Genomic DNA, 27,956 nt, shown 5'->3' with positions numbered 1-27,956 from the left:
CTACTGTTCTTTCAGAAATGAACTGAAAGAGGATGGGACCGGAACATTAACACACTCCATACTGAAGTAGGACAGGACACAAACATTAAATAAACAGTCCATCCTTTTATTAACGCAAATATGCAAATAAAATCAAATGATGGAAACACTGTAAATTAACACATGCCCTTTAATACTAGTCTAATTATTAAAACATTTTGTTTAAATAATGTACATTTGCACCGTAGTATTCCTTTTGAAATGATTTTTAAAAAATCCATATGTACACAACATATTGCTTGCAAATTTTAATTCCTGATAGTTTGTCTTTTCCAGGAAAATTACAACAGAACAGAACTTTGAGGTTCATGTTATTTTCTCTCTTTTTTTTTTTTTTTTTTAACAAAACAGACACTCAAACCAGGAGTCCAAATACAATTCAATATACAAATAATTATACAAGATGAGTCATCTTTAGACTAGCATACAGAGAGACCGCTTGCCTCCTGGGTTATGCATTCAATCGGAGTGAGCAGAAAATTGTTGGGTGCAAGTATCATGGCGTTACAGACAAACATGACAGTTCTTCCCATGGTCGGACATCTTTCTTAACAACAACGCATAATATACAGCTCTACACATTGTTTCTTGGTGCAGGATTTTACAAGCAGCCTGTGAATGTACGGTTTCCTTTGTTTCTGAGTACGTATGCAATGTTGGAGCCTGTTTCTGCCCTGTTTCTTCCATAGAGAGGAGTGAAATCGCACACCTTCATGAAACGGAATAAATACTGTGAGCACTCTCATTAGCTGAGAACGATTGGTAGTAGTGACTCGTAGTGAGTTTGAGCTATTTATGGGGTGATTTCACAATGAAAGTTACAGGTTCATTCACCTTGCTCTGAGAAGGTTTCCAAACCTATCACATGTCATGTGCTCGGAATGTGATTGGCTGCACTGGAAAGCCACCGTAGTGATGCAGAGAAAGCAGGGGCCTGCTTCTCCACTGGCACTGCTAGACTGTGGAGGGATGTGCAGGGAGCCAGGCTGGGTCCATAGCCCCCGCCTCTCCCAGCACATGAAAGAAGTGTTTGGTAATTCACTTTGTGGTGACTGGATGCTGGGACCCAGCCCCGTGATGTCCAGAAGCGGGCCAGAACAAAGCAGAGCTTAACCCGGGGTCCCCCACTAGATCAGAGCCTGGCTGGGGGCTACTCTGACCCTGCCTTCGAGGATGCTTGCGTGGCTATTTAATCAGCGAACAAACAGACCAAAGATACTTTTCAACCAAGTGAAGGTTACTTTTGCCTCCCATTTTTACTCCTTTTCATGATTGAAAATAATTATTAAATCCCCAGGAGGGAAAATTTCCCTTCAGAGTCAGATGAACTGGCTTTGCCCTCCGAGATCAAAATGGACTTCTTTTTGATCAATCTTTTGGCAAGAAAAAAATAACAGCATCTATAAGTTACACATAGACAAAGTTAGAGTAACTTGGCCTTTTTTTTGTTTATCCCTTTCATCTGTAACTAAACCAGAAACATAAACCACTGAACCAATTTACCCCCAAGTAACTGACTGTACTGTTCAAACCTGTAACTAAGTTGTGTGTTTCACACCACCTAATATTACACTTATACCGTAGCTCTCATAATGTCCCTCATCTGACTGAGAGCTATTACATACGGTAAAACTACATACAATCAGAATCCCAAAGGTTTCACAAAGCTGGTATATTAGGATCATCCCAGTATCTATAGCTCCACATGCCTTACCCCCCGTTCACACAGCGAGCGATTCCTTTGACCAGTTGCCAGAAGTCTCTCCTCCGCCATTTCTCCTCAATGAAGCTGAGCGACGGCCAGCGACCCAAGCAACTGGGCAACTGACAAAAGTTGCCCAAACAATGTTGACAAAAAATTGTATGGTTTATCTTTTCATGGGCAATGCCTGTCAACAGCCAATCAGAGTTTCGGGCTTCCTATTTCTCCAGCCATTTTGTGAATTATTGTTCCGCCTAGTCTACTCAGTGCGGAAAAATGGAGGAACAGCTCATAGCTATGGTACAATCAAACCCCAGTATTGTAAAAAGTTTTTTAAAAAGTACTGGGACAAGCGCGTAGAATATGATGCTTGGACGGCAGTTGCGACTGCTGTTGGTATGGATGGTAAGGTATTTCAGTTATTTTACTGTGTGAATAAAATATTGATATGAAAATCACACAAGCTAGATAAATGCTAGGTTAAGCTATGGTAGCCCATAACTATAGAAACGTGAATAATAGAAGGTAAATGTACATCTTTGTTATATTGTGCATTGCCGTTTTTTCACTTCATCAAAAAATTTGGAGCTGCAAGCTGACTTTTAGAGGACACAACGGGAAGCTCTTACCCTGCCCTCAAGTACACTTGAGCAATACATCAACCAAGTTTTTTGCTGTGTGAACGCAGGGTTAGGATCTAAAGCAATAAGGGAAACAGTACTAAACTGGTTCTGGACTTCTTCTGGTCACCAGCTGATATCTGTTGAGATGATTCTGGGAAGGTGACCTTAGCCCCAGGTGGGCGATGTCCAGTGGCAGCCTACGGAAACTAACTGCTTATTTGCCCAGCTTTCCCAAGAGAACCCTTGGCCTGGGAAGTCCACTGAGCTGAAGTACAATGGGCTGCTTCAGACTTGACTGCCTTGGGGCTGGGGCAGCGAATGAATGGCCCAAGGCTCCGTCTCAGTGACAGATGCCACTGATCACTCCAAGAGCGACTCCTTGTCCCAACGATGGGATGGGAATGGAGGCATTTTAAGTGCAAAAGAAAGAAATCGAACACAGAGATCACACAGGGATCCCCTTACTGCAGCTTTTGATGTTGGCTCCCAGGTCATGAACCAGACCCCAACATGCTAGGGATACCAGGGCTTTGTTCTGCCATAGGCTGGCCAATGCAGTAAGGCCCTCGTGTACAATTCTACACTGTAGAATTTGACATTGAAATTTGAATCATTACCACTTAATCTACATAAACGATGTTCAAGTTTGTGGTCTCAAAAATGACATTTATTCAGCCTGTTTTAATAATATGAGTCATTATTCATTTCTGTCTTGCGTGTGCTTGTCAAAGTAGCACGAGGGATATGTTTTAAGGCTAATAATGAGAACATGCTAGTCCTGAAGAGAAACTGTGTGTGCTCTTCGTGTGTGTATTAGCTACATATTCTTGGGAGGAAGATTTAGAAATATGATCAGAAAAGCTCTTGCAAATACCCAGGTTTCCCTGCAGCCCTGTTATAACAATGAGGCCTTCTCTGGTTCTGAATGCATTAGCAGCTACACTGCTTTAGCCATGTAGCCTCGAGACATAATAGTGTTTGTACAGCCAGTGCCAAGTGGCTCCTACTTACGCTTTCAAACCAAATGACTTTTGAAAACAAGTTTCACAAATCCTTCATATGGAAAATAAAAATAAAACTATAAATCATAAAAAAATCATAGCTGCAAAATAGAGCAAAAAGATTAAAACACTTAATGTGTGTGTGGGTGTGTGTGTGTACTGCACACACACATATATACATACATTTGTGTGATGTCTGTGTACATACATACACACACACACACACCAAAAGAATAAAACTGGATTTGGCATTCAGCGCAAAGAGAGAAGCTGAAGGTGATCATGTGACATGAAGCTCATTCTCTCAGCGTGGAAATGAACCAGGCTGGCACTGTATTGTGTTGGGGGTGTTTCTGTGACCTGTTAGCCGGGTTAGGGTTCCTCTCCAGAGCCGCTCCGCACCAGGTGCTACAGCAGGAGGAAGGCCGAGGGTCTCTGCACACAAGCGCTGTCCACATTCAGCCGCGTCGTCACACACAACACACACGGGGTTTACACAGAGACGGGACCAGACGACACGCCAGGGTGCGCGAAAGTGACGGGACGGCCCGGCCCTCTGCCTCCTCTGCACAGGCCGTCCCGTCACACGAGCTCACAGCTCCACAAAACAAAAAAGGAGGACCAGAGCTTCTCTAAAGGTTGAAATGGTTCAGGTTTTTTTTTTCTTCACAGTCCTTTTGTTTAGACTTCTTTGGGTATTCTTGACAGAATCAAAGCATTTTCTCTTTTTTACACTTTTTTTCCCCTGGACTTGCTGAAAATTACATTCCCATTGGACCACTGCGTTCCACACGAACTGGACTGGACTGCTAATACTTTGTTGTTTGTTGGTCTGTTTGTTTGTTTTTTTTGTTGGGGGGGGGTGGGGGGGGTGGTGGGATGTTGTTCTGTACGAGTGTCCATCTCAGTGACAGTCTCTCTCCCAGCATGCTCTAGTCCAGGGGCTCCTGCTTTATCCTGATAGGGGTGTTGATGGGCTGACACCGTCGGTCCTCGCGACACAGGACGTACTCGCTGAACTGGGAGGAGTCCACGCCGCCACCGCACGACGCCGCCACGCTGAAGCCTTTCAGGAAGAGCCGCTCCAGGACCTGGAGGGACAGCGAGAGCAAAGGGTAAACCCCCCAATGTACAAATCCTATTTACTTACTCAGGCATGTCAATCACACGGATCAATACCCATACTCTGAAACTTCTCTAAGACCGGCTTTTCACATTCGTGCCCTTAATAATAAAAAGGTGATGGAAGACTGCGGTGGTAACACAACAGGATTGGAGGGGCTCCCTGCCCGTATATCCTGAAAAGACTAGCTCTTCCTGCTGGTGCTGTCTATGGCCAGGAGTCCCATGCAATGAACCATTATTGGTCAATGCAATCAGGGAGGCTTCCATTCAAATGTTATTCCCATCATGCAAGAGCAGGTCCTCCAGCTTATCGGATGCACGTTCCACTTTTTAGTTGTGCTGCCTTCTAATGCATTAACTGCGGTGATAATAATTGACTGCTATAATAGATAGATGCAGTCTTCATAGGAAAATATTACGGTTCAATATTGTGCGTAATCTGAGATCTCGGTTTCGCTAATAGCTAATACAAACTACTGTAAGCTATTCTTAATATTTTGTAATGTTTACCAAAAAAGGTAATCTTTTTACATTGCATTTATACTGTATTATTCAGTAAGTGCTTAAATTGAACAGTTCTATTGTATGTTTCCTTATAAAAGTATATGATAGTATTATATATACTTAAAAAATACCTGGTCTATTCGGTATACTGAAAGATTTTGAACTGAAAAGTGTAATCTGCTAGTCATCTCATGAGATATAGCTGAAACACTGCAATTGACATTTAAGAGACACAAACTGTATCTTTTTTGGCTCACATGAGATTTTAAGTGTTTCTCAAGAGCATAAATCAAGAAGTAGCAAATTGTAAAATGTTAATTTAAATGAACATTCTCATTTTTGAGGATACTTCCATGGTTTTCCTTTTATGGGTTGCATCCATTTCCAATTGTGCAATATTCTGTGAGACAGGCATTTAAAAAAAAAGAAATATCACTGCTATTCTGTGATGTCATTTGGTTACGTACACCCTATGACCAGAAGTATCTGGTCAGGAGCTGTTTTTCATGGTTTGGTCAAGGTCCCTTAGTTCCAGTAAAGGCAAATTTTAATGCTACTACATACAATCACATTCTAGACAATTCTGTGCTTCCCCAACAGTTTGGGGAAGGCCCTTTCCTGTTTCAGCAATGCCCCCGGGCACACAGAGAGGTCCAAATAGAAATGGTTTTGTCAAGAATGGTATGGAAAAACTTGACTGGCCTGCACAGAGCCCTGACCTCAACCCCATCTAACACCTTTGGGATCAATTGGAAAGCCAACTGCGAACCAGGCTTAATTACCCAATCAGTGCCCAACCTCACTAATGCTCTTCTGGCTGGAATGGAAACGAATCCCTGCAGCAATGCTCCAACATATCTAGTATAAAACTGTCCCAGAAGATTGGAGGTTGTTACAGCAGCCAAGAGTGGACCAACTCTATATTAATGCCCATAATTTTGGATGAGATGTTGGATGTCAGGTGTCCACACACTTTTGGCCACGTAGTGTATCTCTTTAAATTCCTATGCATGAAGGACTGTGCATTTATTTATTCCCTCATGCTCAACAGTATGCTGTGCATGAAAATGAAAGGTCTTGCTATGGGCTACGCTGCCGGTAAGAAAAAGCCAAACAAGTTAATGCAAAACTCCAGCTTCTTCATGAATGCCGCAGAAAGTGGCTTACCTCATAATTTGAATGGCAGCCTCATTTGGAGCTAACAGAGGGGCAATTAGCACTTCTTGTTCAGTATTTCATCTCATTGCGAAATTTAACAGGTATGGGTGTAGGTGTGGGATGGGGGACTTGTTAAAAATTCAAAAATCCCGTAAACAAGACATGCCTTGTTAAACTTGAGGCCGAACATTTAATTACTCAATGCAGACTTTTAAAATGTTTTTTCTCCCTAATGAGAGGTGATGAACTGAGGGGGGGGGGGGGCATACGACTTTAGCCGAGTAACGACCACTCTAGTTGCCCGCTGCCAAAACATGGTGGGCAGTGACTGATTCGCTGATCTGGAGAAACTACCAACAGGCGGCTGATGACAAGCTAAAGACACAAGCTAATTAGGAGACCTGCAGAAACATCAAACACAAATCCACAACAGACAATACATAGGAATAACAATGATGTAAATTATATTATACTCATTGCTGTGACTATTGCAACACTTTGTAATTTACAATAATTCTTAACATATGTCACAGCATGTCCATATATACACTATATGACCAAAAGTATCTGAGCACCCCTTGGTCTGTGGCTGTTTTTCATTGTTTGGGCTAGGCCCCGTTGTTCCAATGAAGGCAAATCTTAATGCTACAGCATACAGTCACATTTGATACTGTGCTTCCCCTATAATTTAGGGAAGGCCCTTTCCTGTTTCAGCATGACAATGCCCCGGGCACACAGCAAGGTTCATATAGAAACAATTTATTCAAGAGCAGTGTGGAAGAACTTGACTGGCCTGCACAGAGCCCTGACCTCAACTCCATCCAACACCTTTGGGATCAATTGGAAAGCCAACTGCAAACCAGGCCTAATTGCCCAATCATTGCCCAACCTCACTAATGCTCTTCTGACTGAATGAAAGCAAATACAACATCTAGTATAAACCCTTCCCAGTATAGTGTTGGACACAGGACTAATAACAAAAACTATGTAGAATGTCAAGAGATTACCTGATGTAAACTTCTCAATGTAGTTAAATTTAGTCCTGAATTGTGATGGTCTCAGCAAGATAACTGTGAACTGTTCTTGGCTGGAGGAGTCACCGTGCTCTACTGAACCTAGATCAAGTCCACTGCAAAATCTCGGCCAGAAGTCACGGTCATCTGACACTGTCAGTTTTCACGAGGGGAGCTTAAGAGTGTGTGACTGTGAATTGACAAATTAAAAATTCCCTTTCAACAATATACTAGCAGCTGTTTCCTGTAGAATCACAACAAAGAATCTGAAAAAACCAATGGAAGAAAGGCACAGTGGCAAAAAGGCACAGCTCTGGAACTCTTTCTGCGTGCTACTGCTACTCAACTCGACAGCTCATGTGTAACATCAGCCCCCAACTCTAATGAGTCAATGGAAAAGAGCCAACTTACAAATTGTGACAAGTGTACTTGCAGTGAACTCACTCAAAAATTCCACTTCATGCTCAAGGTTTATTCACTTTTATACTTTTAGCTTCATTGTTTTAGAGCACATGAAGTTCAACACCTAGAAACTTTTAAGTGTGGGGGTGCGGGGCGGAGGTGTTGTGCTGAACGGTAAAGTCAAACTCCATCACAAACGTGCATAATTCTTAAAACAGTGCAAAGTTTTGATGACACGGCTGTAGTTTACACTCCTCCCAGTGCCAAAGCAGCTCTACGCCACAGATCGACTCCAGGAGATCGTACGCCCAGAACCACCGCCACCACCGTGGGGATTGAAAGAGTATGTGCAGTTCACTGAACTGCTTCCCTGCCATCAGATCCCAACACAAAACAACGGAACAGAACAGTGCGAGCGCAATCACAGAGGATAGAGCTCGAAACAACGCGTGATGCAATATTGATGGCCGCCGGAGCGCGTGCGCCTCTCCCGACGGTTACAGTCGAGGCGCGGGGTCTCTGTTTCGCGGAGCGGCGGTGTGGCGCTCTGACACATGTCACCGCTGATGTGACACACGCCGCCATTTACAGGAGGACCACGCTGGGGAGCCACCTTTGTTGAAAAATGAATTGCCTGCTACGCGCGATAAGGCCTGCTGTTAATCTCTGCCTCAACTTTGCCTCATCGTATTTGACAGCGTGCATGTGCAAAACAGCATTTCAGCTTTGTAATTTTTCATTTAAAAAGGGCCTAATGCTTCCTTTTAACAAGTACGCCAGCTTCACAACTGAAGCGGAAGGTTGACACTGATGAGAGAACTGATGAATACGGCTGGTAAAAACTCTTGGATAGCAACATCATTTCTCTCTGATTTCTGCTGCTGGTCTCCTCTGAGGTTCAGCATGACATTTTGTGGCCCAGTTTGACCGATTTCACAAGATCAGCTCTTTCGTCTTGTTCAAGACAGGGGGGGTCAGAAACCGAGTTGTATTACATTGCAATGTACCTGACCCAGAATTGATCGCTCGGGTTCTTGACATATTAGAGCAGAGCTGAAGCGGTCTGTGTCCCCGGAAACTGGCAGCAGGAATGGGCTGGAGCGATCTAAGCACCACGCTCCTGTCACCATGACAAAGGAAAAGTAGTGTCTGACCTGATGCTGGTGCTCCATCAACATGATGTATGGAATGGCCCGGGCGGTTCCCACTTTGGGAGCGTTTGTGTATACCTTTGTGAGTTGTCCTGCAAAATGTTTTTTCTTTTATCCGAGCTGACTACATTTCTCCTGGCAGCACATCACAAGGCAGGTGGTTTGCATTATACTCCAAATTCCTTGGACGACTGGGGAACACGTTCACGGAACACGTCTTTTTGCTTGTTTGGTTTGTTTGCTCGCTGGTGTTTGGAACACCTTTCATGTTGTTTTTCTGAGTGAGTCACTCTTGGTTTAAGCCGAGCTGAAAATAAATCTGGGTGAAGCATGGTACGCTGTCAGTTGAAAAGTTGTTTTTATTCAGGTTTTATGGCAGTGAAAGAAATCCAGTCTGAACCAACCCATAAAGATATTTTTCCTGAGATTTGTCACCTTGCACTACTGATTTTCAAACACTATCAATAATATAAATAGTACTATAAAGTGGCTTTACTATCCACATTATTACTGCATCTTGTACTTCCTGTATGCTATCTCTCTATCACTGTCACTATCTCTCTATCACTGTCTCTATCTCACTCTCTACTGACTAGGACACTGACCTCCACTGGGCAGTAACCCAAAAATGCAACAGAATCAATGCAATACAATCTCCTCAAAAGGATGATGAGGATGCTAACTTTTGTGCAACAGTGATGAATAACAGAATGGGTAAATTGTTTAGAAAAATCTCCTATTACACAGAAAACACAACTGCCTGCCTCCCTCCCTCTTGCTCTCTACATTGTTTGAATGAGCCTGTCCTGCTGTCGTGGTCTTAAAGGACCACTGTGTAAAGGCAAGAAAGAACTCTCAAGCTACCTATTCATCTAAGCAAGTAGCATAACTCTTAACAATACCTCTTTTCAGATCTACTCTGACTTCATGCATAGAGAAAAAGAAAAGTTAATGGGAAACCCTGGGAGTAGAGTTTCCTTTTGGTGCACGATGTTGTTCATACAATGAATAAAAAGGATTTATGTCACCTTGGCCCCTGCTCTGTGAATGTGCCGTTGGATGAGACAATGATGAACATTGTACAGGTTCCCAGTAAATCTGAAATGGATGCTAGCACACCGCGACTATGTTCATTTGTAAATAGACAGGGAAAATATGTTAGCTGATGCACCAATTAATTATACTGCAAGACATTTAAAAATCTATGAAAAGGAGTATAAACCAGTTTATGATGTTTGAAAAATTCTAAGTACTGTATTAAAAAATGCAATACATGTATTTGTATTGCTGCAGGCATTTTCATATTGCAGCCTTTTCAAAAGAGGAGCTTGGTGTTAAAAAAAGAGAGTAAAGTATAAATTATGCATATAATTTTCTTCCGTTTCTCCTTTTTATTTTTTCACAAAACAAAACCGTGGAAGCGCAGAGCAGCGCATTTTCTCGGGCTCTTACTGCCCTGGGAATGGCCTCTCGGCTGTGAGAGCGCGCCGGGCTCCTTTTCTTTGGTGTGAGACGGTGGTGATCGCAGAGCCTCCAGGATTGACACTTCTGGGGAGATGCGGCTGCATCTGAGAAGGGGGCTGCCACACTTCTTCCCCTGCATCACCACACCTCCTCTCCACACCTGCCTGCCCCACCAAACACACCCTCTCGCTTCCCTGCGGGAGCAGGCGGGGGCAAGACACCTTCCCGAAATACACACATATACAGTCCAGCATATCCAATTATCTTCTGGATTTTAATAACAGAATATGTGTTTTTTAATTTTATTTAAATATACCAGTACCAGTACTAGTGCTTTTTTGATACCTTTATTAAATAAAAGCTAAACTTCTTGAACAAATCCTCTTCAGAAAAAATCTGCAGATCTGCCTTCTCGGGTAGAAGGAAAGACAAAGTATAACCTTTAACAACATATTCATTGCCTTTTTATTCCTTACAAAGGTCTGAAGTCATTGCTAGCATAAATTCATAGTTTCATGTGACCTCACTGAGCCACGGGAACACCCACCTGGTGGGCAAAACCAAGCTTAACTATTATCGCTGGCTTTTGACAACACACCTTATAAACTGTTATCACACCATATGTTCTTACAAAATGCAGGACAGTCCCGGTGCTATTGGATGCACTTACATAAGAGCAGACAAGCCTGGGTTATGTTTCTACAGAATCCGAGAAGGAAAACCCAGAGAGGAGGAGAGTGTAGTTAAGCTATTAATCCTTCTATTTAACACACTGATAACTGACTAGCTTCAACCGCGCACTTTAAGGTATATTTAATTAGTGAAGTTTATACACTAATAGGCCACTTTATCAGGTACACATACCATATAGATGTGCCTATACTGCCATAACCTATTGCAAATAAACAACGTTAGTTCAAAGTCATGATATACCTGTTTTAGCTCTACCATTGCACACAGAAGTTAGGTGATGATGGAATGCAAGATAAATTGCACTATGAAATAAAAAATGGCAGCCAACTAAGTACACTTGACTTTGCAGTGAACATTTCATTAAAAGTATGCATGTATTTATGTAATTATTGCATTTGAAATTCCGTGACTGGTGACAAGCTGGCTAGCCTAAAAACGACATGAAACTCCAGTTCTACCTTGTCATCTTACATTTAACATTATATGAAATTAGATGAAACCCATTAGCTTGCAGCCGCAAAATAAGCTGACGTGACTGTGTGACTGGTGACAATAAGCTGGCTAAAATTAGCACAACATTAGCATACTTATATACTGCACCTTTAACCACCTTCATGCACAACAAACAGGGCAAAATATCCCTGTTTAATAATGGGCAAACAACTTAATTACATAAAAAGAAAAACCTTATCCCATATTGTTCCCATTATTTTTAACAGTCCAGCTAGGGCAGCGGCATTACCTGCACGGAGTTGAGCCTGCAGTAGCCGTTGAGGGGGAAGCGGATGACATGCGTGGGGTCCTGGTTCCAGCCGGCATTGACCGAGTTGCACATGACGTCCCCGGTCTCCGGGAAGATCTCCTCGATCAGCACCTTCTCCCCGCTCAAGGCGATCCTCTCGCCCAGGTCGGGCGTGACCCGCACCACCAGGCAGTCGCAGGGCTGCGCCAGCTTCCGCTGCTCCTTCTCCTGCTTCCAGCGCTCCAGCTCCTTGATCATGGGCGTCAGCTGGTAGTACCGCGCCTCCTCGTAGAGCAGGTGGAAGTCCTGCAATCACACGCACAGGGACACAGGGGCTGATCACTCACTGACTAACGCTAATGTCTGTTTAACCAAAATACGTGATTAGCCGAACATACTCAGGATGATGAAACAATTGCTGCTCGTAATTGAAAGCAATGAGGTTCTAGAACACTGACTTATTTGTGTTTTGAAAAAACATTCCTATTCTTCAAAGGGTTATAGAGTGCGTGGGGTCCTTCCCTTCAGAAAGCAAACACAGCTTGGATTACATTAGTTAAATTTTGACTTGAGATTTTGACGTCCTGAAGAAACACAGAGCATCTGCTGATTGTTGCTTCACTGGTTCTCTGTTTCAGTCAGGAACTGTCCACAAATGGAGGATGCCCCTTCAACATCAACCCATCACCGGCAATAACTGACATACGGAGATCACCGATGGAAACGGCATTGAAAGAAAACTTGTCTACAGCAGCCAACTCCGACAGGACTTTTGGGGTTTTGTAGACATAAGGTAGGACTGGAAATGTTCTCACTTTTGTTTGTCTGCATCGGTCTCTCCTCTGTGTCTTCGCCCCCCTCGTTGTTGTTGTTGTTGGAGAACTTATCATACACAGCTAGCGAATGGCTGTGAATTCCACTAGTGTAGTTACTGGTGCACTAGTGTGCCTTAAACTATTCTCACAAGTTACAGGTAAGATGTGTGATATGCCGGAAATAGTAAACTGAGGAGGGAATGAGGGAATTCTTTTAAATGTGCAATTTAGACTTAATAATAAATTAGTTGGCTTGCTTTTGTTATGGAATGCATGGAACAGTTTTCATTTCTAATGACATTTCCAATACAAAACCTGGGTTGGGATACTGGTTTCCAGCCTTTAACTCTAATGTACAGACAAAACCTCTTAACCTTCATTATTTCCAAATATAAAACATGTTCCTTTCACTAAATAACATCTCAATATTCATTTTCACTTGATACATTATAGATGGAAGTGATAAAATAAAATATGAAGTTGAAAGGTTAAAGTTTATGAGAACAAGATGAAGCTGACCTTAAAGGTTACTTAATACAATGGACAGTTCCTATTCCCATAGAATCAGTAGTACAATAGGATGTTTTACATTCTGAGGATACTTTTATCATGCAGTACATCCTGTTTACAAAGGACGGTATGTGCTTCATCTAAGTTTAACAAAGCACAATACCTTTGAGTGTTCTGAGCCACTCTGAAGGGCAAAGCCGTTCCATTCGATTGGTTTTCATACACGGCTTGGCATTTCGCGGTCTTCTGTTCTGTTCTGTATATGTTCTCTGCGAAGGCTGTTTGTCACATGGGGCATGCAACCTCTTCCATGCTCGTCACATACCCTGCCTACACACAAGTCACACCGCCGAGACTTCCCGAGTCTGTGGCATGCAGTCAATCATTTCCACACCTCACCCAAGCCAAAAGGCATTCCCTCCACCATACCAAAAAAATCAAGAGCACAACCATAACCAGCAAACGGTGTGCAATGGTATGCTTCCTGCATTACATACACACGACTAACAGCTATTACGAAATATATAACAGTGTCCAGGAATGTCTACGGTTGGCTGGGGTGTACTGTATCCATTGTAGCACTGCTGCAGTGAGCCAACATGGTGCATCTTCTCTGCAGACAGTCTGAGAGCAGATTGCCTGCCTTCCCCCTGGGCCATACTGGCTCCAGGTGATTTGCCCCCTCGCTCTTGCCTCTAATTTCCCACAAGACCAGATGGCACCATTGCTGAACAGCACCATAGAAAACACCAAGGAGAGATAGCACACTGCAAAAAAAGGCCTGGTAGAAACCTGATGGGGAAAAATATGTTATAGGGCACACGTTGTGCAATAAAAAGTGCACGCAAGGACATGAAGCGTTTTGGGGTCACGGATAAATGTACCGCATATATTGCAAGGGAAGATTTTCAGGAGAACGGGTTTTCAATTTCTAACTTCTGTTCTTTTTGGAGAATTTTTTAAGAGGAACGTCTCTCAAAATGACTGCCTCGTCATAGCGCTGCAGGGCTATCCCAGAGCACTTTGCGGAGGTACATGTAAAGTTGGAGAGAAAGGCTTCCTTTGCCTCCTCTGAGAAAAGCAGTGGGGGGGGGGGGGGGGGTGCTGGCAAGGCAGTGGAAAAGGAGTTCAATCAAAAAACGAGTTTTCCTTTCATTGTCCACCATTTTCTGTAGGAGCCATAGAAACAGCTGCAGAGGTGCAGCAGCAGCCGTCTCAGTCACCGTGGCGATGGAGCTTCCTGTATGCCCGTGCACGTAAAACGCACCCGACACCCACACAACCACATGACCCCAGCCCCGGCGCCGGAGAACCACGACACAAAGCATCTGCGGCACACATCCTGACGCTCCGAATCCCCGCAATGTGAAAAAAGTTGTGTTTTTCCTCTCCTCTCCGCGCTGCTGACAGAACGCGTACAGAGACGTTCCCCCTCCAGGGCTCGCTGGGTATCAAAGCGAAGCTCCCCATCGTTCCCGGGGTCTGTAGCGAGGGATGGATGTGTTTTTAACAGGGGTCCGTCTGCGAGGCGATTTAGTCATCCCGGCAGCGCAGAAAACAACAGCGCAACCCTTACCGCTAAAGCGAGGATGAGAGAGAGACAGACCCAACAGCTCTCAGTGAAGATTTGCCCCCATCCCCCTCCCAAAAAAAAACCCAAAAAAACCTGTGGCCAGATATGCCGGTTGAGCTCCAAAATAATGATCCCTACCCGAGTTCCCTCTGGCAAGGCAAATGCCCCGACTCCTGCCCATGTCTCTACCCTACACTGGAATTTGAATCTCCAAGACTCGAAAACACACACAAGGACAAAGATTAATTGGTCAGTTTCTACTTACAAAGCACATCACTCAATAATGACCCCATCCAATTTCCTCCCAACAATCCCTTCAGACCATCAGAATCGAGACAGATGCAATATGTAGAATCTTGTTTCTAAACTGAAAGCAATCTCTTAACTACCTGCGATCACCTGTAATTTTATGCTGTTATGATATACCCGTATTGATAATTATATTTGCATGCAATTTGTAAAAACTGCATATATAAATGACTACAAATAAACAGGGCCAACTATGACATAACTGTATCAGGGTCAGGAAGGACTATGGCATGCTTGATTAAAGCAATGTTTTATGTTGGACTGCAGCCAGGATATTTTCCACCAAACCTGGATTAAGAAAGGGTGCCTACATTTACAGTAAAATGCAGTATGATTGGAATCAAGCCATGCTAAATGAACAAATCATTCAGCCAATCAGTGCTCAGCATTAATAATATATTAACCTTCTTTATCAATATAGCACAGTTAGTGTATTTTGAAATATAATAATGTTGATTTAACTGTCATTTAATAACGTGATATTGGATATTGAATTTATCCATCAAATCAATTAAATATAAAAACCAACCTCTGTTTCAGCGCATGCTCACATTAGACTGACTTCAATTTGTAATTAATAAGAAACAAGTACTGCACTAATAATTATGAAAATGAACTGGATGCAAGAGGTAGTGTTTTTTTTTAATGGAATCTTGCACAGATGAATCCACTTTGCCTGCTTGTTGGCGAGATTTTTTAAATTCTACTTTGACTTTCACATCGATTTAGCAAAACAGCCAGTGTCATAGCTGCCAGCACTACAGAAACTGGCCCCAGAGCGCCTGCGAGCGCGATTGTGTACAGACAAGGAGAGGATCAATTCTGTCTGACAGCATTTGCATTTCTTTCAAGCTCAGACAAATGGAAAGGTAAGCTAGTTGGTACATTGTGATGTTACCAATACCAACTCGTTCGTTGCCCTTTGTATGAGGACATCAGACTCATTGTGCTGAATGAAAAGGCCTCCAATTTATTTAATAGGCGGTATGATGTAAGAGCGGGGAATTCTCTCTGTGTGGGGCGGCACTCTGCTCCGATTGATCACATCGACCCAAACGCATTGGGGGGAGGTCAGGAGGTTTAAGCACACACCCGAGCTGGTTCCCCGAAAGACAATAACCCAGCTGATTAGGACGGTGAATTCTTATACCGTGCACGGCCTGCACCTGTCAGCCCAACGTTATATACACACAGTAACTCCACAGCCTGGGCTGTGCTGGGCCGTGCTCACGTAACTCTGGCCCAAACTGAAAAATGTGTGAAGACAGCGAGTGAGAGGAAGCACGGCTGGTCTCGCTCTGTGCTCTTCCTCTCCTTCAGAGCTCAGACCCACGGCCTCGGTGACTCCTCCCGCCTCCCGCGCCGGCAGCCCGCCCCCTCGCCGTAGCGGTCTATCCAGTTCTGGGGAGCAGCTACTGTGCGCCTGGGTGGTACTGTCAGGAGCGAATTGGATATATATCGAAGGAAGGCGGAGAGGGAAAGTGAGCGAAGCACAGCCTGCTGCATCTCACCTGAGAGCCCCTCTTTAGAAATCACTTGCACTGAAAGACAACAGCTCAGGGCTTCTGCACACAGCAGAAGACAATCCTCCATTTAGACAGCACTTTCACCTTTCCTCGTTTGTAGACGCTCGCTAGCAGAGCTGTCTGAAATCACACCTGTTCTGCTCTCGAGTAGTATCTAGATAATTCCTGTTCTGTATAGTCTACTAGTTCCTGGTATTCAGAATAATGGCGCACAAAAAGCATCATGACAAAAGGTAAATGAGGAGTAACTTTATGAAAGGATGTAATCTTGAACAACAAAAAAGCGAATATTGAATATTCCTAAAATACGAGTCAGCCTCCAATGACTACAAAGCCACAATAGCAAAACTCTCTTCTTTTAATCTCTAGTTTAAAGAATGCTGACAATGGGTTTGATTGTGTAATGATACACACAATATATATTAAATCTGATTTGTTGGAGTTGGTCTGTTTTTGAAGTACAGTTACGGTTTTCATTCAGATATGATAATTCTTCTGACTTTAGATGTGGTTTGATTTATACCATCATCGACTCCCTTTAAATTCATTAGCTTTTTTGGTTAATGTTTCCATGAACAAATCTCAATTAAAATACAGCTAGCCTATTATTCATATTTATTGTGTTTTGTAGGGACTGGGCCAGCCGGTATACGATACAGTACAACTCCACTTTTCATTTTAAGAAAGTCTGTGAAATTTCCTTACATATTCCTTCAATATTGTTTTGAATGATATGGGAAAATCTGATGATTTTGGATAAAGCAAGCCAACAGGCCAGGTCAGAGAGGCAATTTAAACTTTAGACAGGCAATTCCTGTTTGTATTACATCTTCCGTTACAAATAATGAAAATACAGAAAGTCCTGGGCTATAATCAATAACGATTAATAAAGGACTCCAAGACAATACAACACCCAGCATCAACATGTAAAATAGCCATATAAAATAGCCATAAAATATACTGAATATGGCAACAACAAAAAAATCTCCAGTGTTAATATTATGTATTTTAACATAGTTAGATTTTTGGCGAATTGGAAAAATGGTCAAATTCGCGTTTACCTTGAAGTCATCAGGAAGGAGCAGTTTGCAGGTCCGGAGGAAGCTGAGAATGTAACGGAATATCTCTCCATCCCGATCGATGAAGTAGTGCTGCTTCAAGCTGTCCAACACGATGGGCTCCGTACCGTTGAACAGACGGCTGATTCTGCAAACGATACCCAAAATGTTTTCCTTTAGACGCCTGACAAAATATTGACTCCATTTGTTTTACGGTGTCAGGATTATTAATCTGGTTGAAACAAGGCTTTAGACAAGCTTCCCTATGTATCTGAATGCAGTATGTTTTAACTCTGCATTCTGCATCCAGAGGACAAAATTTTATTAGATTACAAAATACAATTTATTTGGCAGTGAAGATATGAATGGTAATTGTCCGGGTGTTGAGCTATTACTGCCATGGAAATAAAATGTGACAATGCATCTTGACAATGATTCTTGACCAAGGCATGGCCATTTTTTCACTCTTTATTTCGGCAAAATCCCTCCCAGAAGAACCGGAAATAATCACACCACAACCAACTCTATCCTATCACACATGAGCTGTAGTTGTGTGTGAAGATCTGAGATGTTTAAGTCTCCTTAGTGTGTTTTGTAGTCAGAGGATTACAAAAACAATTCTACTAGTACCCAGACTGAGAACATAGAATTCACCCGCTTAAATATGCCTTCTCTCTCAGAGATGAAACTTCTGATTTCTGTTCATGTTGACTTCTGAGAAACAACTGGACATCCTGTAACTAAGTGTGATAAGATGTTTGTTGCCACACATTGTCACGCTGATCTCTGACACAGTGCGCGTAATGAAAGAAAAGTACGCTGAACATTGTTAGCTGCAAGGCCTCACACAGACACACTCTGGAAATGGCAGCAGACTGTCAGCCCTTGCCATTGATGTGTGCACATTACCACGCGACGTGACACGTACAGTGTCATGTTTCATCATTACATTTTTTCGTGGTATTCCTTCAATCATTCCCTTCCTGTCTTTTTAATCTCATCTATTTCACCACAAACTGGTTTTGTGTGTCTACGAGTGAAGGCTGGTTAGATGAAAGAGGGGGGTTTTAATTTGCCATTTCTCAGCAAGATTTATCACCTGTATTGATTTATTTGCGGGAAAAAAATGACATTAGTGATGTGAGTTATGTTAACCTGCACTAACAGCATATTCATAAAAGTAATGAATATTATAATTACTGAGTGGTCAGAATTGTCTGTAAGTGATGAATATCCAGGTACGTCTGGGGAAATTAGAAACCTGAGTTAAAGCTTAATCTTAACCTTGAAAATAAAAATAAAAAGGAGTGGGAAGAAGAGAGTGAACTATAAACACACAGAATTATGGCTATTTTAGTCCAACCTGCACATATTTGTAAACAAATACATGTAAATACTTTTAAAGAATGGACTGATTCTGTACTAGTGGCAATGTATGTAGCACGGAAATATATAAAAGATTTACTATGCATTGGCTATTTCTAATAAATGGTTTTATAAAATATGAAATGACACAATGTTATTGCTTGACGTACCATGGCATCAAAATATGTAGCCTTGTACTTGCAAATGAACTATTTTAAAATTAAATCATTTCTCATGGGACTTGCCTGAGACAACGGGAAGTAGCTAGCTAGAAATATTTTCTTACCTAGCATATGTAAAATATATAACATAAATACAATTTGAATTTGAAGATCAAAACTGACTGCATTGCTAAATTATGAATACCGAGCTAATTATCATAGGCAATGTTAAGACCCAGCAGTCTGAGAATGAGGCTTCAGCCCATCAGGGAAAAACCAAAAATATCACTGCTTCACTATGATCATTTGTATTTTATTTAAAGATGTTATCTACATATTTCTATTACCTGATCTTCTGTTATTATCTCTTCTGTTATTCATCACATCCTTTCGATAATGACTGATTCAACACTAAAGTATGGCTTGTTTACAAGGGCTTATATCAAGTATGTATTTAGTGAAATTACCGTAATATTAGATTGGTATTAAAACAACTTCTATATACATACGGTGTATGTTCTTCCTCAAAAATGTCCTTCGGGCTCTGATTTTGGAAAGCTCACTTATACATTTATGCAACCAGCACCTGAAATAACAGCTCATGTAATTACTGCACAATTAAACTAAAACAAAAATCTTCCCGGGGTTAAAGTTAGCTGCACTCCGTCCTGTGAAACGAATTGGCCGCATGTTCACATTAGTTCCCCCTCCACTGAAAGTGTACACAACTCTCATGGCTTTTTCAGGAGTGGCAAGAGCCCCTACAATGCAAGCCGGAGCAACTTGCCCACTGAGCAAGTGCAGAAATGGCCCCTCCCACCCTTTGCCTCACTCACTTTTCTGGAAATCGATGCAAAATGCTTTATAAAAAACCAATACTCATCTCCCTGTTGCGCCCAAGGTGGTCCTTTCTCATATGGTCTTGCAATTCTTCCAGCTAGAATTTCACCATACTGCTCCAGGCCATCTCTGTTTTTCATCTCCAATTTTTTTTCTTAAAAGCAATTAAAATGCTGCCTGTTTTTCCTTTCTTTCTGCTTTCTCTCTCTCTCTCTCATCCCGATTCTTTCTCTCTCTCTTTCACCCCCTTGCCTACCTCACATTTCTTTAGGTAAAGGACACTACACCCCCTCAGCACCTGAAAGACATAGCACCCTCACTCAGCGATTATTCTTTCATGTCAAAACAAGGTGGTGCTACACGGGGGCCAGGGTGCCTTCCTCTTAGAGGAGGAGTGGGAGTTTCTGAGACACTGAACTGAAGGGCAGAAAGGGGTCCATACTGAAATCCCAGAGATGCTTGTTGGAAGTTCATCTGGACACACCAGGCCGTGTTTTGCAGACGGATAATCGTCTCATTGAGTACGTGCCTAGTGACTAAAAATCTAGAACTGTGATTAAGGCTCGAGATGTGTGGGAGGGTCAAGTATTTGACTCCTACTAAGGTGAGAGACAGATTTAGGATGTTCAGATTGATTCCAAATAAAAGACGATGTTCATTAAGTCCTGTGTGAGTGGAGGAGAGGGAAAAGGGACGTACGATAAAAATGAGCTAAGTTTAAACCCCTCCATGGAGCAAAACCCTTTTTCCAAGAGGTTCTGCCAAAATGACCGATGCAAACTGAATTGTAATGCTAATGGATAGGAAATTATGCTACCGAAACAGTATGATGTCATAATGACGATGAAACTAAGGTTTGAAGCTTTGCTGAAAATATAAAAAATTGACCTTCAAGACAGCCCTAAAAATACCATGATATAACATCAAATGACACTATTTTTCTGCTATACTGACTATTCAATCATGGCATGTGTCTCTCAGTTACATAAAAAGTACATCGGTTTTGTTTTGGCAAAGAACGGGATGCTTACAGTTTTACTGTAAACGTTAAAAGTTGGGTAAACTTTTCAAAGGTTATCTTCGTCAGTGAGCTTGATAATGGTCAATGTAACGCTTCATCTTCAATTTCCTGATATTTACCAAAATGTCCCAGGAAACTGTCATTAAATGCAAAGTAGTTCCAAGCCCCTGCTCATATATAAATACAAAACAGTGCACGTTTGGTGAAGCAGCGATGGCTGTTCAGAGAAAGACCCCATGTGCACTTAGATCCTCTGAGAGAGCCAGTGGACTGGCGGAAGAGAGGTGGCTCAGAGACAGGGCTCCAGAGCCGCTGTGGCTAATCAATGTTTCATGACCGCTGTCTCCTAATGTGAGGTGCACACAAGAAGACGGATGCAGTGACATTAGTTACTAGACTAAGTTTCTTTTCGCATTCTGCATAATTAAACAGGCAATCTATTAAAAGAAATCACCAAATTAAAATTCTTCACTCAAAGAACAGGATTTAAGCTGAATCTCTGACATCAAACTGTGCCGAGATCAGATCTCGGGCTTCTTTTCGATCAACCCACACTCTTCAGTTGGTGGGGAAATGAGTTGCTGTTCCCCCAACTCCACAACAGACCTGTCGCTGTTTGAGACACACTGTATCAGTTATAAAACTTAGTATGGCGAATTTTGTTTCCCCTATTTCACCTTTTACTGTTATCACTTACGAATAATAATAATAATAATAATAATAATAATACTGACTCCCACACACTACTTGTCTGCATCTTCTCTTTACTATATTTTTTTTAGAAAATTGCTCTCAAATGCTGATCCACCATGCTCTTATCAACAACAACATAATCATCCCTACAAAATTATAAACCTTACGTTAAGTGTGAAAACAAAAGAGCAGTATATCTGAACCATTCATTTATTACATTCTGACTGTTACGTAATATCATACAAAAAAACCTCCTTCAGTCACTGGAAAAGGAACATCCATGCCAAATCCAAAGAGATTTATAGTAGGGTATGTCAGTTATTATGGCCATCCTCATTCTGGTGTCCTCATTCTGTCTGTCTTTCATCACTGAACTACAGTACGTACTCACACAAGCAAAGTATGTAGACCAAAGTACAAGGACAATTAAATACACAATGAAACATGTATCAGGATTAAAACATTCAGGGTTAAATTCAGTTTATGCAGTTTCAGGTACTGTATAATATTCAGTTATTGTGACATTCTGGAAGCTTTATATGGAAAAAAATACAAACTGTAACCCAGCAGCAGTTATTTGAAGGGTATTTGCACTGTATTCCTCTGTATGCCTGTTGTTTAAACTGTGCAAATAAAATTGAAAAAATCAATACTGTATTAAAATTCAAATAAGAAACATTTCAGATATTCTGTCAGATTAGTCTTTATTTTAGAATTATTTATTCAACCCGCCAGCACTTGCCTATTTACATTAACTGTAAGTTCAATGGTGGTTTAAAATGTTCTGTCCATCCTGCAACTGTAAAACAGATCATAAAATGAATGTATACATTTTTTTTTAGAAATAATAATACTTCAGATTGTTAAAACAGTAGTCTATTGAAAGCACATCTTAAACTTATTTCATGATAATTTAATGTAAAGAACAGTCCTGGTTTATTGCGTTACAGCAAAAACTATGCTAGCTATTCCCTCTCCCAGAATATTATGCAAAATGGGAGCATGAGCTGCTCACCCCCTTATCCACACTGTTGGAACATGTTGTGTTAAAATGAGTAGGATTACAGTACAATCCCATCTGTTCAAACTTTCTGGTTGGTCCAACAGAAGCTGGAGTTGAGAATGTAACAATTAATTAATTATGACCAAAGCATCACGTTTTAGTTATTTATTTATTTACTACCAAAGTAAATGGTTTAATTTGCATTCCGATTACAATTACACTCTGGATCAACTACTTTAATCAAGCAGTCTTAATGACAATTTATTTTATTCACACTATTTTTCATTTTTCTGAGTTCAAATCATTTGAATATACTTGCTATATACTATATGATTGCATGGATAATGGAGAATTTCCCCCCGGTTAAAGATTCTTATAAAAAATTTAATTCAAATAATAGCCAAATTAATTTTTTTCAATTCCAGACATTTTACTTCTGAAGTAGTGTCTTAAAGAATATAACTGATTTATCTAACCTGATTTGTGAAAATGTGTAAAAATATTATAGGTATATGATAGACTAATTTGTACCTACAATTCCATGTTTCATAAATATGAAATTAAACTGAAAATATATGAATCATGATACAACAGTTGCACACCGCTTACCTTGAGTCTGGGTATTTGGTGAGAGTCGCCAAGCTGCTGGTATACATGTGCCCTCCAACGTCAATGTGAACCGGAGCATTTGATTTTGTCAGCTGAGCCGGTAGAGGGATTCCCTGAGCGGCCAGAGGAGAGACTGGAGACCGGGTCAGCGACAGTCGTGACATGCTTCTTCCTTCCTGTCAGCAAGCGAATAAGAGAGCCCCGGATATAAATGAGCGGTGTCGCAGGAATGTCACTGCATCTCCTACCTTTGGAGCAAGTGCGATCCTGACTCTTATCAGATCGGTTCTACATCTGCCTGATCGCATATTTAGCTTACAAATTATTGCTACAACTCTAATTAAGTGTATTTGCATCCTTTTCTTCGTACTACCGGAGGGGAAATGGAAGGATGCTTATTAGCGATCCAGAAAGAGAAATGCTAGGTGTCAGCCTCAAGGGGGGATAAAACAAACTGCAAAATTCTAATTAAAGGTCGTAGGCTTATGTGTTAGACGTGAAACATCCTCTGACAAACGAGTAACCAATTTGAGAATTTGGATACAGGGGCATTTTTGCAAGTTTGCTTCAGTAACTAGACACATCCAAATTAAAGATTTTTTTCCCCCAAAATGGAGATATATCTTGATACTTGTTTTTTTCCCTTAAAATGTTATTACTTGTATATTCTAGTTAAAATGGCTGCCTATTAAAGAGATACAATTAGAATTATGACAATGAGCAAAAACAATCATGATATGTATTTAAAGACAACAACAGCCTGATAGCAATCTTGGCCTTTATTATGCTTTTGCAGTTTATTAATTCAATCGTGTCATAGGTCACCCACAATGATTCTAGATTCACTATATACGAGCAGCACATTCATTCTCCTGTAGGCAATACTCCGAATCTGGCAGTTCTGAAATCTGGCCAGGGTTTTTTTTACGCGTATCTCATATTTCCATTCACAGCGTGAACGTTTGCGTTGTAGCCTAACGCCATTTCTGGTTTGTTTTGAGGGCTACGCAGCCCGTACAGGCTGCGGTTCATCAAAACTATCCGGATAGTGAAGACTCCTGAAACAATAGCATTTTAAGCTGCCAAACATATATATTGGTCACCCATAGCCCTGATCGTCGTGACATTTGAAGGCAATGTTGCACATGTTCCGCACAGGTGAGATCACCGGTCTGAGGCACTGACACTGATCACAGACAGGTTCATCCGTGATTTTAAGGCAATCACTAACTTTTGTTCATCATAACTTATGTTCAGAGTTAGACTAATGGTGTGACAGGACACAAATCTCCGTTAATATTTAGGACACAGTGGACTATGACCAGTTCCCTCGTTGACTGGTGATCATAAAACACCAATTTTTTACTCTTTTCATTTCCCCCCATTTTTAGCAACTGCATTTTTAGAAGTCCAGCAGGAATATTTGCATGCAGTCAAAACACGCAAAGACCAGTGCGCACAAATGACTCCCAGTTGACTTAAGAATTATTTACAGTTATGTTATACAGTTTTAGTTATTCATGTTGTTGGCGATTATTAAACAAGCTACAATCGTATAGTTTGGGAGTAATTCCATCGACTCGTTCCTTCGTGAAGTATCTTAGTAGTTAAGCTGTTATTTTAACCATAAAAGGTAAACAGAAGGTGGTTGTTAGGGCTCCATTCAGTTCTTTGCCCACGGCGATGTGCCGGGGGCAGAGAATGCTGAAAGACTACAGAATTTTTCCAGGGTGTTGCCTGTCTCGCTGTACACGAAACCACCAGGAATACTAGCATTCATTTATACATACTCTGGATGATACATTTCAGATCCCGGTGAAAGAAAGACTTCAAAAGACTTAAGAACTTTTGGGCGTATGAAGTTATCCCACCTCTTCATATAGCCACGGGCCATAGTAACCAATACTGATAGTTAATGTTGGGGGAATATACCACGTATAAATGCGCGCGCACACACACGCACGCTCAGGCTACACACACGTGTGCGCGGTTGGAGAGAAAGAGAGAAAAAAAGATAGAGACTGAAGGTCGGAGGTTGGACAGACGAGGGGATATACAGCCAGAAGGGTTGAAATGGATGAGAACTATTAAAATAAAACACAATACATCAAATGAACCACTATAGTGTATTTAGAGCTGTCCACAAAACAATAAAAGCGCATAAGAGACGTAGTCCATGTTCAGGTAAAATGTGTATTTTCCCATGCGGTCATCAAGTTATTTTGTCCTAAAATACATTCGAACTCTAGAAGGACTATTGACTGGTCTTTAATGAGATCAGCTGCAACATCTGCTCTCTGACTCTCTGTATTACTGGTTTCTCGTTGACTGAAGTACTCTTGGGTTAGCCTACTTGACACCAGATACGATAATCAGTAATAAAAAGTGACCAACCCCCTTTTAAGAGCTATACTGACGTAGGCAACTCCCGAAGTAAGAACCAAACGCAGATTTTAAAAAGCCACGTATTTTCATAAACTTATCCCAAGAGTTGTATATGTTTTAATATAATTGACATCACCTGACAACAGTTTTTGATAGTAATGTCATGGCTACAAGTGAAAGATAAACCTTTTCCAAATTCAGCCAAGATATTTCAACGGCGGTGGGCTATTTCCTTTGAAAGTTTCCATTTATAACAAGAAATAGGCTATGCATAGGCTACACAACCTGTCCGAGTTCGGTTAGTCCAAAAATAAACCAAGAGCAATACGAGGTTTCTACTCTTCCCATCTAGCTCTATGTACATTGGTGGCCAAAGGGTAAATTTAGCCAAATGCACAATATGGCGTCTTTTACACATACCAACATATCAGAAATTGATGCATATGATACGGATACATTAAAATATAAAACGGGATGGATGCCGATACAACAATACATTTAAATCGTAACACGCGTCTCATCATTATGAGGACAGCGTGTATATGGCATTCACAAATTATAAACTATCCCCCTCAAAAGCTGAAAAAACATCCAACCAAGCCTGCGCGTTGAACACTGCACACCAGCAAACGAATCGAGAGGTGCCCATTTAAATGTATTAAAACAATAACTACAAATATTTAGTAGCGGATTTTTATGTTGTGTGGGTTATGTGTAATTATAAAGTCTGGCATACCGTTTCAAACATTTTGCGAAGTATGAAGAAATCCGAGCCAGATCGTATCAGTCTCCCTGGAAGGTTGCGTTGTCCCTTTATACTGCAAGTTTAGTAAAACTATCTGCGGTCTTATACTCCAGCATTCCACGAGTGTATCGTCTATTCCTTTGCAGCGAGGTGTCAAAATATCCGCAAACGGGTTTTTAAAACCTGTGAATCTAGCAGCGATGCATTGATTTAAAAAGGGTCGCTGTGGCTTTAAAGCTCTATAGCTAGTGTTAGCAAGACTAGTTCAGATCAGGCACTTTCCACAAAAGCAACACAGGAAGCAAGCGGCGTCCTTACCTTGAACATAGAAGAAATCTCTCCTTTCCCTTTTCGGGTTTTATTTCTATATAACTGAAAAATTGGACGGTTGGTTCTTGTTGCGAGTTTTTAGCTTCTTGTCCTTCTTTTTGCTAAAATGAAACTGCCGGGTCTGTTATGAGAAGAAGAAAGCCAATAATCCGTCTCTAAATAACAGAGGAGAGCTAAAAAAGAATTCTTGCTCCAGGCTTTCCAAACGCCTCTGGGGCAAGGATTAGGCTACAATTAGCTCAACCCTACTCGCGCCCTAGCTAATTTCAAGATGAAAACGTGATATTTTTCCTCTTACAAAAATGCTGCGATTATACAGAACCATTAGTGTTATTTTTCCTATTTTCGTCAGAATAAAAATAGATCAATCCTGGTAACGGTTTTAAGTTCTGGTTAGCAGGGGATAACGGTTTTAATGTTGTTCAGTATCAGGCTACTGTCACGTCGTTCAATAGACATAAAGAAGAAAAAAAGCAGATTTTAATCATTGTCATTTCGTCTGATGTAATATTTCCCCGGGCATTTTCAACTAGGCATACATTTTCAGTCCCCAAATAAGTAACGCAAGGCACGCTTCTCTCATCCCTTGTACTTATATACCGATTATGGATGCAGAGTAGCCTATAACTTGTTGATAAAGTATAGGTTATGTATAAAAAATACTGATCTTGAATATGCAGATATCCATAAACAGTTTTCGTGCGGCTGTTTTTTCTGCCCTCTCTCCTTTGCTAATGTCTCGTATTGTAACGCCAAATATCCTGTAGGCCATTAAAACCAAATGACGTCTATCGACATGCATTCTGCTATTGCAAAAAGCGCCCTCACAACCTGCCTCCAGCGAAACGCGCCATTTCAATTATAGCACACGGCTAGATGGAGATGTCTGCCGTGAAGATTTCACAGGCAAGCAGGAAGGCAAGCTACTGGCTGAACGAGCTCAAGATTTTTTCCAACCCCAAACAGTCATTCTGTTAAATGAAATAAAGGCACTCTAAATTAGAATTCAGTCGAATAAAAACGCTGATTTACCAACCATTTAATAATCTGTGGTGTAACATTTATTATGCGATACAGATCACTGTATATAAGCTAAGCGTGTTGGAGTGTCATCCTTTCCCCCACCCCTCCACACTCCACAGTACAGGTGTTCACATAGGCTAGATGATTATTTATTTATTTGTGTGTTTGTTTATTTGCGTGTAAATAGCTTTAAATAATAGATGCTGCATTGAGCCTTATAATTACAGTATTCCCAAATACATTCATTGCTCACGGTATTTTATTTCTTGATGTTTGGCGCCAACCAGTGTGTAAAAAGATCATGGTCACAGACGAATTCCAAAGATCAATGTGGACTTTAGAAGCGGCAATAATTAATTTTGAAGTCAGCTTT

The 27,956-nt window shown here is 41.3% G+C and overlaps 1 protein-coding gene across 3 annotated transcripts; it reads right to left on the bottom strand.

Annotated features, from left to right (window-relative positions):
• Window positions 1–316: 316 nt before the first annotated feature.
• LOC118214753 (BTB/POZ domain-containing protein kctd15) lies at window positions 317–27,672 on the bottom strand. 3 transcript variants are annotated; one of them, XM_035394942.1, is made up of 5 exons: window positions 26,222–26,488; window positions 23,101–23,276; window positions 17,412–17,556; window positions 11,618–11,923; window positions 317–4,456 (listed from the first exon to the last, which is right to left on the bottom strand). In XM_035394942.1, exons 1-5 carry the CDS (start codon window positions 26,231–26,233, stop codon window positions 4,298–4,300), a joined length of 798 nt encoding a protein of 265 aa, XP_035250833.1. In that variant the 5' UTR covers window positions 26,234–26,488; the 3' UTR covers window positions 317–4,297. The 3 variants fall into 3 exon arrangements, with proteins under 3 accessions (XP_035250833.1, XP_035250832.1, XP_035250831.1); XM_035394941.1 differs by lacking the exons at window positions 317–4,456; window positions 26,222–26,488 and adding exons at window positions 10,149–10,346; window positions 26,549–27,672; XM_035394940.1 differs by lacking the exon at window positions 317–4,456 and adding an exon at window positions 10,149–10,346 and having other exon boundaries at window positions 26,222–26,491.
• Between the last annotated feature and the right edge of the window lie 284 nt (window positions 27,673–27,956).

The sequence above is a fragment of the Anguilla anguilla genome, chromosome 16 (genome assembly GCF_013347855.1).
Source record: "Anguilla anguilla isolate fAngAng1 chromosome 16, fAngAng1.pri, whole genome shotgun sequence".
Classification (NCBI taxonomy): domain Eukaryota; kingdom Metazoa; phylum Chordata; class Actinopteri; order Anguilliformes; family Anguillidae; genus Anguilla; species Anguilla anguilla.
Note: the sequence above shows the minus strand (reverse complement) of the source record. Positions and strands in the feature narration are given on the sequence as shown.

Coding starts and splice junctions, on each gene's coding strand:
- LOC118214753 (XM_035394940.1), bottom strand. Junction 11,924..17,411: donor TCCTTCCTGATGACTTCAAG/GTAAACGCGAAT, acceptor GTGTGATTGCAG/GACTTCCACCTGCTCTACGA. Junction 10,347..11,617: donor GCAGGCTCAACTCCGTGCAG/GTAATGCCGCTG, acceptor TTGGTGGGGCAG/GCAGGTGTGGAGAGGAGGTG.